The 15,726-nt window shown below is 33.8% G+C and overlaps 1 protein-coding gene across 1 annotated transcript; it reads right to left on the bottom strand.

Annotated features, from left to right (window-relative positions):
* Nucleotides 1-4,260: 4,260 nt before the first annotated feature.
* Nucleotides 4,261-8,744, bottom strand: LOC149416583 (uncharacterized). The gene is made up of 2 exons (XM_089641409.1): nucleotides 8,282-8,744; nucleotides 4,261-5,967 (listed from the first exon to the last, which is right to left on the bottom strand). The coding sequence occupies exons 1-2, from the start codon at nucleotides 8,666-8,668 to the stop codon at nucleotides 5,668-5,670; spliced, it is 687 nt and encodes a 228-aa protein (XP_089497535.1). The 5' UTR covers nucleotides 8,669-8,744; the 3' UTR covers nucleotides 4,261-5,667.
* Nucleotides 8,745-15,726: the final 6,982 nt, after the last annotated feature.

The raw sequence follows: 15,726 nt of genomic DNA on the forward strand, positions 1-15,726 counted from the left end.
CTTTTGTCCATTGGTCGTTACACTGTGGGCCAGTTCGGATTACTGGAACATTCGGATTACGGAGGTTCGGATTATGGATATTGCACTGTACATACTTCTCTATATTAAAATTTAAATTTTGTATTATTGCTAAAGTGGAACCAGTGAATTTTTACACATGACAGTCGAATGTACGTAGAGATAAATCGCATAAAAAATTGATATTATTATTCGTTGTATAATATTTTATTTTAACATTTTTTGTCATGTTACTTTCAAATTTACTTAAAGTTCCATCATACCAAAACCTTAGGTAACATTCATAACATTCCCCTTCTCACATTAATTTATAGTGGCTGTACGCCTATGCCTGCCATAAAATTTAAGACCATACAATTTAAATTTGATTTTGATTTTTTAATATACAGCTGCTGGATGTTATGTCTTATTTAAATAGATTAATTTTGTCCACAGATGATTGATGCCATGTTCGAATCTTAAAAAAAATGTAGACAGTACAGTGTTGATTATTTGAAGCTTGGCCTTATTCCATCATTGTCGGACAAACAATTGCCTATGTGCCTTTTATGCAACAAAGTTTTGGGCATTATATGACGCTATGAAACCATCTAAGCTGCAGGATCATTTGAGAAGATGTCACCCTGATAAAACAGATAAAGATTTGAAATACTTTCAAACACTCAAAGATAAACTTCAGAAGAGACCTACGCTGGACAGAATGTTCGCTTCGACGTCACAAAGAAACGATAATGGTTTGCGGGCGTCTTACAATATCTCGCTACTTATAGCAAAATCCGGAAAACCGCATACTATAGGAGAGAAGTTAATTTTGCCAGCCGTTTAAGAGGTTTTAAAAACTGTTTTACACAAACCGGCATCCGATATCATTAAAAAATTCCCTTAATCAACAATACTGTTGAAAGACGTATTGATGAAATTTGAAAAGTTCTGATATTGAAAGGTTCTTGTGTAATTATTTGCAAACGACCCATTTCTCTATACAACTGGACGAGTCAACTTTACCTGGTAATGAAGCATTATTATTGGCATATGTTCGTTTTATTATGAATCAAGAAATCTACGAAGAACTGTTCTTCGCAAGAACTTTGACAACCGACACTAAAGGTGAATCAATATTTCATGTTTTGAAGGATTACTTCATTGAAAAAGCAATCCCTTTATCAAATATAATGTCAGTAGCTACAGATGGAGCACCAGCCATGTTTGGAAGTTATTGTGGATTTATAAGCTATTTAAAACAAAATGTGCCAGGGGTGTTAGCAATACATTGTGTCATCCATCGACAACATTTATTTGCTAAAATTTTGAGTGTTAGATTAGATGAATCTCTTCAATTAGTCATTGATGCAGTAAACCGAATCCGAAGCAACGCGTTGAATACGCGGTTATTTGCGCAGTTGTGTGAAGAAAATGACGAACACTTTCATCAATTACTCCTTCACACTGAAGTACGCTGGCTGTCGAAAGGCTTATGTTTGACAAGATTTTTTGAACTTTTTGAGACTATTTTAGAATTTCTGGATACTAAAGATAAAATTTTAAAAGACAATTTAATGAAGTGGAAAACAGACATCGCCTATTTAACAGATTTGTTTACAAAATTTAATATGGTTAATTTGCAGTTACAAGGCGACAGTCTAAATTTGATTAAAACAAAGTCCATTTTATAAGCGTTTCTTGCCAGAGTAAAACTAATGAAGCAAAATATTGGACGGGGCGAATTTTCCCAGTTCCCCAATTTGTCACAGACAAACTGCCAGGAAGACGACGTTTCAACCTACGTTCAACATTTAAATGCCCTCTATTCAGATTAAGAAACTAGGTTTGAGAATGTTTTGACTATGGTAATATCACCGTGGATAATTAACCCGTATGATGACATAGAAGAAACGAATGTCATAAAAAAAGAGGAACTGACTGAAATAAGTACAAACGAAGAACTTAAGGTTCAGTTTAAGCACGGATATTAGCGCTTCTGGCTGCAAAAAAACATACCCGTTACTTATCCCGTATTATGGAATATAGCGAGGAAATTTTTAATTTCCTTTCCATCGTCATACCTAGTGGAAAGGGGATTCAGCACTGTTACCAATCTCCTAACGAAAAAAAGAAACAGACTGGGCATCATTAGCCGAGGAGACTTAAGATTAAACCTTACAAAATTGACGCCAAATGTTGATAATTTATTATTAAAGCATAAGGTTCATCCTTTCCACTAAAACATTTACTTATTGCTTAGTTTATTTTATGTTACGTTTATTTTATGTAACAGATACCAAATTTTATTTTGAGTAGTTTTAATTTAAATTCAATTAATAAATGTATAAAACTGAACATGTGTTTTTACTTTAAGTTTTTAACACTAAACTTCACTACAGTTAGAAATTTACAAAAAATCAATATCAGGTAAGTAGGGGGTCTACCAAAAACAGAAAAACATGGCAAGGGGTCTACGACACAAAAAAGTTTGGGAACCTCTGCTTTAAACCATGGAGAGATCAATAGAAAGATAATAGAAAGTGTAGGTACAGGGACGACAGTATTATAAATGTATATGGAAAACAAATGCATCTAGTTGGAGTAACATAAATTGCTAAGAACTGAACATTGCTATTTTAAAGCATAAATTGCCAAGAACTGAACTGTACTGCATTATGATCCCTCGATGGATATATATATATATATATATATATATATATATATATATATATATATATATATATATATATATCTTGGGAGTACAATTCTAAATATTGTTTCTTTAAATCTAAATATACTACGTTATTATCTCATATTTTATGTTAATTTTAACATACCTATAAAAAAATAATTACATAAAAATGTTTTTTAATTGATTTGGGTATTAATCAGTAACATTAATCTTATCATGCAGTGTACAAACTATGCAGTTTCAAATGGCTCGCATAATCGCCGCCCTAGGCAGCTGCCTTGATGGCCTATCCTAAATGCGGCCCTGACTTACGCCAGTAAGGGCCCGTTCCCACTTCCGTTTTCAAATCGGGGGCGGGTCCCGTTTTAAAATCGGATGCCCTAGTGGCTGTAGTGGATGTATGGAGCTGTTCACACTTGTCCGACACGATTTGAAAACGGATCCGACATTTTTTGTCGGATGGCTCGCCTACGCAGCGCGTCCGTTTTCAAATCGTGTCGGCACACGCTCGCTCATAGTGTTGTATGGAGCTGTTCACACTTGTCGTCCAGTCGTTCCGGCAGAGTCCCCGCCAAACCCCGACCCCTCCCCGCCCGCTCCCTGTCGCAAGGAAGCAGGCACGCTGCGTGCTTGTATTTGGTTATTTTGTTAAGTAAATAAATCAAAACTACAATAATGGATAAGGAAATAAATCCCGAAAATTTAATACCACTGGTCGAAGAAAGAGTATGGTAATATTTTATCTTTAACTAAATAAAAACAAAACACTTGGTGTACACAACTTTTGTACATCAAAATTTTTATTTTATTTTATTTAAGTTTACTTTTTTTTAAATTTTAAAGCTTTAATGAGATGCACGGAAGAGCGTATTAGTTAAATAAACACATAATAAAAAATATTTGAGTGTTTATTGTTTTCTTACTTTAAAATATCGATAGCCTTTCTTCAGGACAAATGCACTTTCTCAATTTTGTATTTTGATATGTTAAGCTCTCTGAAACTCATTCCAGTAGATGGTTAAAGGAAGTGATAGACATTCTCTTAAGCCATTAAGCGCCCTTGAGGTGATTTTTCATGGTGAAAACGGCGCTATATAAATAATCCATTCATTATTATTCTAAAATAATTAAAGAACTTTAGTTCATCACTTCTTAACTCACCAATTAACACTTGGAAAATTCCTACAGAAAATCATTCGGCTATGATTGGGTATACTCAAAATTTTCTTTTCACTTTTTTCCTTCTATTTAATCAGTACCACATGACAACAAGAGCTTCATCGTCGTCCATTGCGCACCATTACTGAATAATGAGCAAATAACATGTTTTTGTTGAATCGACAATTATTTTTTTTCGTAGAGTATGGTCCGTTTTTAAAACGGATCCGTTTTTAAAACGGTAGTGTGAACAGGGCCATTGGCCGTCCGTTTTTAAAACGGGACCCGCCTCCGATTTGAAAACGGAAGTGGGAACGGGCCCAGATTTAGTTTATAAATTACCGCTTGCACTTGCCTCCCGAACAGTTAGTTTGATATCTTAGGATTACAATACAAATAAAACACACATATCAAACAATTTATGTTATTGATTGCTTTTGTAAGAATATAGGTGATTTTTGAATTATGTATTTTTATTTTAAAAACTTATAATTTAATTGAGTTTTTTTAACAGATTTCAGATGATGATCGTATAGTTTGTCGTCCAAGACAACGTTGTCACCATCACGCCGTTTCCTCGCGGGGGTAAGCAGAGATTATAATGTCATAAGCTGTATAGCCACATACTCATTGTTTTATCCACATCGTCTTTTACACTATATCAGATTTGTTATTCCGACTCAAGTTGACTTGATCGTGCCTTCTTATTCCGTCTTGGCATTCATGTTATATTTATTTAGCTCTACCTTTTCCATCCATTAGCTCCTATCCATCTAAATGCCTTAAATTCATAAGACCAGTAGGTACCCAAGATGACAATCGACGTTACCAAGCTTCCATCTCCAATATATATATATTAAAGAAAGACAAACATTCCCGGGTTACGAATAACCTGACAATATTTGAAAATCTCCTACTACCACCACAGTAAGCGGAAAATGTTGCTTGTATTGTGATGGAGGACTTAGCCAGCCGAGGAATTGAACACACTACGCCTGGGTGGAATCCAAACGCTATGTCAACTCGACCACCGACCGGTCTATTATTATTGGCTCTCTAACTGAGTACATCACATAACAAAGTTATTACTGTAATGAAATACATGTTCAATGCTGCTGGTCCGGTTATATGTGAGCACACAATTCATTAAATATTACTTAATTATTGAAGCCAATATTAGCGATTTTCAAAGGATATTTTGAAAAAAAAATTCAGAAAAAGATACGGTCACATCTAGGACCTGAATCTAAGACGTTCACCCTGTCGGGGCGCTGCTCTGACAAGACGAAGGTCATAATTTTGTTTTCAATAATTAAATATTAAAATTTCATATAACCCTCATTAAGTTAATTTAACTCGTAGTAAAGCGGGAAACTGGTGAGTCTGCATCGCATTTGGAGTCGTTTTTTTGAAGACTTAACTTTTTATTTGAGGTTTCATTTTCGAGTAAATCAAGTCCGAAGTTGGCTTTTTTTAAATTAAATTTGGTAAAATCGTTGGCTAGAGGGTTAGTATCAACTGTTTTATTTATTTTAAGATGAGTCGAAGCGTAGACACGACGGCAATTTTTATTTTTGACCCTTTATTTGCCTAAAAAATTGAATAACTTAAAATAAGTCGAAATGTCTACATAGAAAAAAAAATCCGGCTTGTACTTTGAGTAATAACGGATAAATGTTTTTTTAATGCTTGTACATATTCACTTATTATAAAAAATACTTCTTTTTACAATATTTCGGCAAAATTAACCTTATTAATAAGGTAACGCTGGCGTGTCATCTTGGGTGCGGAGAGAAAACTTTGTAAGTTTAAATCCATCAATTAATTTTAACTGAATCTCTATACAGGGTGCCCATTTGGGCCTCGAATAAAATGTCATTGATGGCTTTTTCTGCGTAGAACTTTTGGTCAGGTGGCAATGTCTTGAATTTGGCTTCCCAGACCTTGGCTATATTGGCGTCATCTTGGTTGCTCGCATAATCGTACAGAGGCAGAGGTTCCGTCAGTTCATCGTACTCCCGTTTAGCTACCTTCCTTGGAGGTACTAGTACTTCTATGTAATCGTAATTGAGAGTTGCCTGGCATTCGGTTAGTTCATCCAGATCCCCAGATTGTGACTGCAACAAATAAAACAAAAATGTTACTAAAAAATTTTTTTTCTTAAATTAAAAGCACAACCAAAACAATTTCACTCATATATTCATTTCTCGTGAGTTTTTTTAACCTAAAACGAACTAAATATGATTTAATTTAAAATTTGCATTCGTGATCCAACTAACTAACTAACCGTCATTTCGTTTTCCCGCAGAGGTATGCAGAGAGGATGAACTGCCAAACAACTAGGTCTTGGCACACGCTCATTGCTTCATTCACATTTGTACATCGTCTCATACATACCCTTCTGTTATTCTGACTCTTGACGTAGTCCGACTCAAGTATTTGGTTCACTTGATTGAGTCATGTCTTCTTTGAGCGTCCCTGACTTCGTTTACATTCACGTTTGCGATATAACTTCATCATTACACTATTTTATTCGTTCATTCGCTTTGCATGCCCAAACTATTTGAGCGTCCATTTCAATCTTACTCATTACCCTGATTAGATGGTTTTACTACACGTAGGTATAGGTATCTTATTTCTGCAACATTCGAGATATACCTACACCTGCTCTTCATTTTGGACTGCTAGCTTCGCTTCTTTGAACAATTTTGTTAGTGATAACCGCGTTCAGTCCTCCATTAATGGAGTTTCCTGTATTTACGCTTCGTACAATATCCCTTTCCATGCCTCTTCAATATTCTTCCCAAACACAAACTCATTCACTAATATGAAAATTACGACCTTTTAAGATGACCAGTTAGGTGGTCGAGTGATCAGAGCGTAGGGTTCCCACCCAGGCGTAACAAATTCAAAGATTCAACCCCCCGCTAACTAAGTCCTCCATCGTTTCACATGCAACATTTTCCGTTTATTGTGATGGTAGTAGGAATTAATATATTATCAGGTTATTCCTAACCCGGGAATGTTTATCTTTATATTTATTCAAATAAATATAATCAGTTTTTTTAATCTTCGTAAATATTTGCAATTCACAATGATAACTCCCGAACACTTCACGTCGTTGCAGCTTATCTAGTTAGTCAGTAGTTTGAAAAAATGCACAGTAATAATAGCAATTATTATTGGTTTTCCTGTTAAAAATGGAACTGCAGGCCTATAACGAAAGAATTGAAAGAGTTCCTAACAAAGTATCAGTCAAAAGCGAATGTTTTATAAGAAAGGCAGAACACGTGTTCATACAATTACTGATATCGATATTGACATACTGATATTGTCGCATTTTGTAGTGATATTTATTAAAAAAAAATAACACGTGTTCTCTATATATTCTGAATGACTAATATTTTATCACGAAGTTGACACGCTGTCGGTATACGTATCTAACCTAATATTACAATAAGAATGAACACATAGAATATGGTCACTATACTGAAAAAAATGTGTCATTTCGTTTTTATTATTGTAACAGCTGTTTCGGCGTTCAAGGTCATTATCAATCTGTCTGAAATCTAAACTGTCAAAATTAAAATATTTGCGTAATAAATTTGATTTTAATTTAAATTCAGTTCTACGAATTAAAACACCTCATTAGAAACTCATTAGTTTCAAGTCACTTGTTATGTCCTAGTTGCAAGTTATTAGCTATTTGTGAGTCTTGGGTGTAATTTACAAGTTTTCTTTAGATCTTAGTTGTAAGTTGTAAGCCATTAGTAAATAATCTTAGCAGTAAGTTAAGATTTCTAAGACGTCTAAGTGACAAGTTATAGGTTAGATACAATTTTAGTTTTTTTTCTTTTATATATTCAATAAAATAATTATTAAATTAAAACAAAAAAAAATTATTTATAAACAAGTCCTGCTGTGTAATTATTACACGTGGCAGTTGTTTCGCAATTAATTAGTAATGATAATTACACAGCAGAACTTGTTTACAAATAATCTTTTTTTGTAAATTTAATAATAATACTATCGAATATATAAAAAAAAACTTGAATTTTACAAATTAAACTTGATAACAATACACAAAAAGATATATTAAATTGTACGGCGCGTTCTAGGTTATTTTCTGGCGCAATCGGCGCTATACAAATAATACATGTATTAATGTGGGTGGGAACCCAATGCATTTGTCCACTCAGATACTAATCGGTTAGTTAGGTTGTGTGTATGAATAATTAATACGATTGTACAGTAAAGTAAATTACACACAATACTATTACTATGTAAAATCCTTTTTAGGCATATGAAAATAAAAAGTAAATAGTAATTGAACGGTAGAGAAGAATGACAAAGAAAATAATGCGATACGTAAATAAATAATGTTGCCAAGCAACTAAAATTGTAATTATGTTAAACTCCAAGTTTACTTACCGCTTCCGAGTTGTCCCTGGAACATCCTCCCTGGACTACATTATCCAAATCCTTCAAGAAGGACAACTCTTCAAACCAAGAACTCGGTTGGTACACGTCGTCCCTGGGATCTTTACGCAGTTTAGCAGCTTCTTCCACTTTCTTGACTTCCTTGCGATAATTTGACCTCAAACTATTGATTTTCTTCTTGACATCGTTCACATTAGCCTCAGTCTTCAAACGCCTCAGGATCGTAACAAGTTTTTGATACGCTTCGTATCTCTTGTTTTTCTTGGTGTAGAATTTGGTGCGGACATCCCAAAGCTCCGGTAGATTCTTGTACGTTAATATGAATTCCCGCGTAACTTCGCGATCTTTACTCAACAGTATCTGACTTGCGCCGCTCATGGCTGCGTCAGCCGTACTGAAATTAGATACTGACGTACTGACGGCGTATTGTCAGTGTACGAGCGCATGCTCAGTAATCCCGTCAATACGCAGAGGCGGCCATACGCTGCGCGGTTCTATAATATTGTCGGTGGGCTTGTACGACTGTACGTCGTACGTCAATATAAGCGGAGTTATTTCAAGGCTACACAGGCGATTTATTGTATTTTAATATTGTTCATTACACGAAAAAATACTTAAAACATATGAAAATTTTAGCTACTAGTTTTATATGTTGATTTTTGTGATTAATCGAACTATTTCTCCCCATTTTTTGTTGTGTAATTTTTGAAGATATTTTTACAATGATTAATTTTAATGTATTTAAAAAAAAATAAAAATATTGTTAAACTTTTGTTATACCTACAGAGTATTTGTCATTTTATGCTAAAAACTTTCCCTGAGATCTAATGTTCTTTCAAACGAAATAATCAATAACTTTTAATGTATCATATATATAGTCAGTAAGCATCAAATATGTTCACTTCGGGTCTGAAGGGGTTAAGTATTTCAAGCTATGACTGTTATAAATAATTATATCAACATAGATACTAAATAAATATTCGTTTTGTAAACAATATTGTTCTATCACATACCTAGGCGGAAACAAAAGTGTCAATATTATTGAAGAAGTGTGAAAACAGGATGGAATGTCAATATTTAAAATGGTAGCGTAGTAGTTTGAGAACCTTTGAGTCAGGATGAATTCTATTTTATCTATCTTCTATATAAATAAAAATGTAAATGTTCGTTTGTTCAAAACATTAAATCTCCGAAATTTCTTCACCGATTACTTTGAAATTTGACACAATATTGCATTTGAATACGCATGTGTTTTTATATACCTTTATTATACAGATGTCACTTGTGACAGGTAAAATCATGATGTATTGAAAAACAGCGCCATCTGTTGGACATAAAAGCAACACGCGTAATTTTTTTCTATCTGCACAGACATACTAAGTCATAGCAACGCGTGGCGGGGTAGAGCTAGTTGGTAATAAAATAAGATAACACGAAATGAAAAGGTGTACTGACAGCTTTCTATTGGATATTCAGTTTGCTTGCTATGCTTTATCCTAAAGTGATAGGTGAAAGACAGCCATTAAGAACCGAAACGTTGCTTGAAATGGCTTTAGCCACGTTTGGTGACCAGATCTGAATATCCAAATACTTCCCCACTTTGTGTTCCCATCTGCACCCCCCCTCCCCCCTCCCTTAAACATCACAACATACTCCAATTAGGGATGCCATGTCTCACTAACTCCGGTTAGGAAGGAGCAGTTCTGGGTTGGGACTCTTGTGCGGGAATTACATTTAAAAAAGGAATACATTGTTAAATTCCAAACATGAGCACACAGAGGTATATTATCAGTTTTATTTTCGGTTATTCCACCATTTACCAGGAGAAAACTAACTAATATTAAATACTGTTAATTTATTAAAAATCTTGTCAAATTATTCATTTTCTTCTCAAAAACGGGACTAAGGGCATATAACGAATGAATTGAATGAGTTTGTAACAAAGTTTCGGTCAAATGCAATGTTTTTTTTCGGTCTAATAATTCGGTCAATATTGGTCTTGATACTGACATACTTGTATTGTAGAATTCCGTCATGATACCTATTCAGAAAAGAACACGTGTTCTCGATATATTCTGAATGAGTAATATTTTGTCGGGAAGTTAGCATATTTTCACTTTTTTAACAGGATAATCTTTCTCCGTGCATCCATGGGATAAGGTATATTAAATAAACATATATATATACTCGCAATAGGTGGAGAACTTGGCTAACTTATTCGATGTATATATGTATGAGAACCCTCTAAATTTAATTAATCAGAAATCAAGTGGCATATAATTAACCTATTTGGTCCCCTTTGTATAAAGTTCACTCTAATGATATAAAAAGAGTTCAGCATAAATTTTTTTAGGTAGGTAAATTTTAAGCTCGAAATTCCAATTTATTACATTGATGATAATACTGTCTGATAAGAGAATTATGTCAGACCTGGTTGTAAATAAATTGACAGTCCTGCCATCGTTGCCACTATTAAATTCCATGTGCCGACTAGGAATATAAGACAAAATATAACATTCTTCTGCAATACATACACAAGCAACTATCAGATACACTCACTGACCAATAGGATGCATGATCTGGGCAACAAGTATGGGAGTACTATTGATATATTTATTGACTCCATTTATAGAATCAAGCGTAATCTATACAGCACTCGGTTGAATCCTACAAATTAGAGTAGCGTTGGTAATGTAATTTTAGTGATTTGTCTTATATATAGTATTGTTCTGGCTTCTATAATATTGTATGTTACTGTTACATGTTTTACTAATATTATTTTATATTCATCAGCTTTATTTTTTTTATTGATTACTATCCGTAAAGGGCCCTAGGTATAAATAATATTGTTATTTAAATTTTTATAAATTATTTATTTATATTTTAAGTGCATATTTACAGAATATAAAAATTTCAAATAACAAAGAAGCATTATACAAATATACATTCATAATTGCCTAATTAGCAATTTAAATTTATTAATGCTCAGGTGGAAAATGTCGATGTCAGAGGCTAGTGAGTTTAGAAGGACTATCATTCTTCCGAGAGGCATTGCTAATAGTGAGTTAGTCCTGCATCTCGGAAAAATGAATGGTTTGTGCCTACGCGCTCTTGCGAAGTTATCAGGGACGTAAAATAAAATTTTATTCAAAATTTCTGGATTGATTTTTTGATTATGGCGCACTGTGAGAAAATGAGATACAATTATTTAGTTTTCTCATGTCAATAAAAAAATATTATGTTAACACCGGATGTGCATTAATTGGGCGTATACACTTGCGAACCGAACCGCTAGCCGAACCACGAATCATGGGAAAATAACGAATCATCCGCAGCAGATGGCGCGCAGTTCGCATGATTCCTTTACTTTCCCATGATTCGTGTTTCGGTTCGCAAGTTTATTTGCAATATTATACATATAGTTTACTGGAAGGAACTGGTAAATGAAATCTACATCTATTGAATATTAACATCTCCGTTTAACATATATTTCTGCATTCCTCCACAAAATTACCTGGTACCCAATTACCTGTATCTGTCTAACAGTATGGAGTACCTACACATCTACATCAGTGACATTGTAACAATTTATTATACATTAAAAAAATCTGTGCAGTGAACATGTTCCCTCAGTGCGTTTAATTCGAGTTTATAACGGAAGCTTGTGCAGTGATCACCCGCAGTGTCCTTCAAGGCCATAATATCGATTTGACAATCATTTTAACAAGATGTATACCAAAGACCAAGGGTAAGTCAGAATGAGATTCTAACTACCCCAAAAGTTGTGTCAAATATTATTTACCGTCCACAATAAAACCGAAAAGATATATGACTCCATCATATTTGTAAATATGATTTTGTCTTCAGTAATGGTCGGTTAGCTTTATGTAGGTGATGTGTACTTTATGTAGGTAAGTACGTAGGTTAAAGATAAATCGTAAATAAAAACAAACTAAGAAAATACATTTAAGCACAATTTTGTATGTGAACCACCTACATACAAATGATAGAATTGTATAAAATATCAGATCTATTCCCGAGCAGAGTAATAAGAACCTAATGTACTTTGTAGTTTCACACGTAATAAAGTAGCTCTACTCTTTCAAAGGAGCGGGAAGAAGCCCCTTGGTATTGTATGAGGCAACGTTTCTCCCGAGTGGAACACCTCTTGTCCTATAAAACTAAATGTACTCTACTGAAAACTGGTGTGACGTCACGCACTCAGCATTTACTAGCTGGAGCAGGGGTTAGTTACCAGCGGTACGCGATAATTTTTGCAATATGCTATTTTTTAATTGTCATCAAAAAGGTTTTAACTGTCTTTAAGCCGCACGGAGAAATCTACCTGATTTAAATCTATTAGGAATCTCTTCAAATTTTTTTTTGATTTCGTCATAATACATATATTATTAAGACAGACGCATCTGCGTAAACACGTGTTCCGATATTATTACGAGTTTACTAACACTTTAGCAGGAAGCGTCTTCCAGTCCCGTTTTTAACAGGATATTTACACCACAGTGTAACTTTTGAATAAATATTACTATTTTTCTTTATGAGATCCTTCCCCTTTATCTACAAAGTGAGGAAACTCAAAAGTTGAAGAGGTATCAAAAAAGATATAAAATCAAAATATAACTAGGAACTATTTTACTTTTCTACACATTTTTTGTACAGTTACAAAGTTATTCCGTAATAAAATATTGTAAATACTTTGGAATAATGAATATTGTTAGAAACACAAAGAGCCTTCGAATAAAAACTATATACATTTTAATGGTTATTTAGTTGCAGCATCTCGAGAAGTTTGGATATTGTAGAAAACGATTTTATAATCATGATTTTTTTGTGAAATTTTATGTCGGTATTTATTTATAAAGCATCACCCCAGATATTCTGATTTTAACCATATTTGGGGTAGTTAACCCCAGTTTACCGACCCCTGCGATGTAGTAGGTATACTTTCATGCAATGCTTCATATTCCTAAGTAGGTAGTTTTTTTGCTGTCATGGCAAAATGTAGACATTTCATATAAGACAGATAGTTTTCCTATTGAATAGCAACATTGCTTCGACTCGGGATAAAATGCTAATAGCAGGTAGAGATAATAATGTCTGAGTTTTAAAGAATACCCCTCCCCCCATACCCTTAACAATCTGTGGAAGATTTGAAATAATTATTTTTTCTGTTTTTCAGATTATTACATTACGCAACGGTTCCAACTGGCTACAACTTCATTATGACTTGGAGCGCCAACGTCGGCTTTCACCTCATGGACAAGCGCAGACCATTGGAAAATTACGAACAGTGACTTTACTTATGAAGATAAACCCCAAGGACGGGTTATTTCCGAGAATTTGAACAATTCATCAAATTTAAAAGTTTAGTAAAATTCCTATTCATGTTCAGTTATTATTCAAGTACTCTGAAACAACCGGCCCATGATGACATATTAATAGAACTTTCACAGAACTTGAATTTTAACCTTGAAAATTTGTGGAAAAAAGACCCCTGCTAAGACATTTAAACAAAAAATATACATTTTAACAAATATAATATTATGGGTGAATACTTTTTCCAATTTTAATAATATTAGGTACCTATATACTGATTTTTTTTAAATATTGGGTAATTATATGTAGGTACTTTATCGCTGAATTCTTACACAATCACTTCCAATTTTAAAATGACCCTCATATTCAAAGCAAATCCGAGCTCCTTGAGCCAGAGTTACAGTCATTTACAAACAGACCCGCAACAGAAACTAGTAGTACGTTTTATGATCGCTAATATTTTAAAGGAATCTAATAAACTAGCAATCGAAGGCAATTGGGTTTTTATTACTTAGCAACTTAATTATTTGGCCAGTCACTCTTGATTCACCTTCTCAAATGGTAGTTACGATTTCAATTGTCTGTCATATTATTACGAATGTACAAAACGTGTAAAGAGCCTAACTTAACAATCTAGTAAAAATGCTCTCTATTTTCTCTTCTTGAAGGTACTTGGAATTATAAAATTGTTTAACTGTCATTTTTTTACGGTAATCAACATAGTTAAATTACTTTTTTGACGTGAACTCTACCATATCGATTAAGCAATTACAAAAATAATTTTATCGTGACGATATTAAGGTACTTGTTCGTTTAATTGTTATCCTTCAATTCGAGCTAATTTAATCATTTCAAATTCTGCTGTCGCAATACGAAAATTATAAGTGGGCAAGTTTGTAAACAATTATGTGTTGTTGCCTATCGTTAAAAGTACAAAGGCGCAGAATACGAACTGACTTAGTTTATGACAAATGCAATAACAATTTAATATAAATATAAGTCCCCAATAACATTGACATCACTACTATATTTACAGTGTCAGATTAAAATTCAATTCGATTATGGTATCTATAAAATTTAATGTATTATTTGTTTGTACAGAGATTGAAATACTAGTGGGTAAAATGTAATTCTATTGTTGTCTTATCCAAGTGTGTATTATTATGACTTACACCCTTCCGGGGTGTTCTAGAGCATCGTTTCAATATGCATAGAAAAGGAAGACCAATTAAGAGTTTAATGTTACATAAATAGGTTTCAGATTGTACGAACTATTAATGTTCGACGCAGGCAAGATTTTGTTAGTCGCCACACTGGGGCGCATGCGCGTTCCGGCGTTCGTGCAAAATGTACATGTGATACACTCGCTTGTGATAAAAACAAGAAGTAGGTATGCAATTTTTCAAACCCGAAGCAATGACATCGATGTTCTACTGTATTATAAGATTAGAGCTTAAATATGCTGCTGCTGTTTTGACCCTACTATCTGGCAATTTAACGGGACTTCGTTGTAATTATGTAACATTAAAAACTAAACAAATATTTAAAAACAAGGTTTCTTTATATGAGAACGCATGGTACGTACACGGAGAATAAAAATTAGTTATTCAGAATACATCTGAACGTGTAGAACGTAAGAATAAAAAATTAGTCATTCCGAATACATCTGAATGCAACCGTTTTTATAAGTAAAGACTTACCCACCTATTACATTTTATTACTATGGAAAACTGCAGTTTTATGACCAGATCATTGCTTCCTACTAACTTTTCAACATTAGAAGTAGGAAGTCACCTTATACGAGCTTCTGTATTCAGCACGAGGACATTTCAAACCATTCCCAATGGCCATATTCTCTTGTTCAGCCATCTTTCTTTGTGAAGCCCTATCAGTCGCCATTGTTCAGTTTTCAATGCAAACGCTGCATGATGCGAAATGAGAAATTAAAATTAAATAAATCTACTTATCTATAGACACTTCAACCAAAGACGCCATTGCTGTGCGTTGTGCATTGTGCAAGTGTATAGACTGTATAGGGATACGCTTCGAGGCGGGTTGAGGAAAATAAAAATATGTTAAGTAAAAGCAAAAAGTTGAAAGTT

Source organism: Hesperophylax consimilis, chromosome 16 (assembly GCF_061612785.1).
Source record: "Hesperophylax consimilis isolate HC1 chromosome 16, BYU_Hcon_1.0, whole genome shotgun sequence".
Taxonomy (NCBI): Eukaryota; Metazoa; Arthropoda; class Insecta; order Trichoptera; family Limnephilidae; genus Hesperophylax; species Hesperophylax consimilis.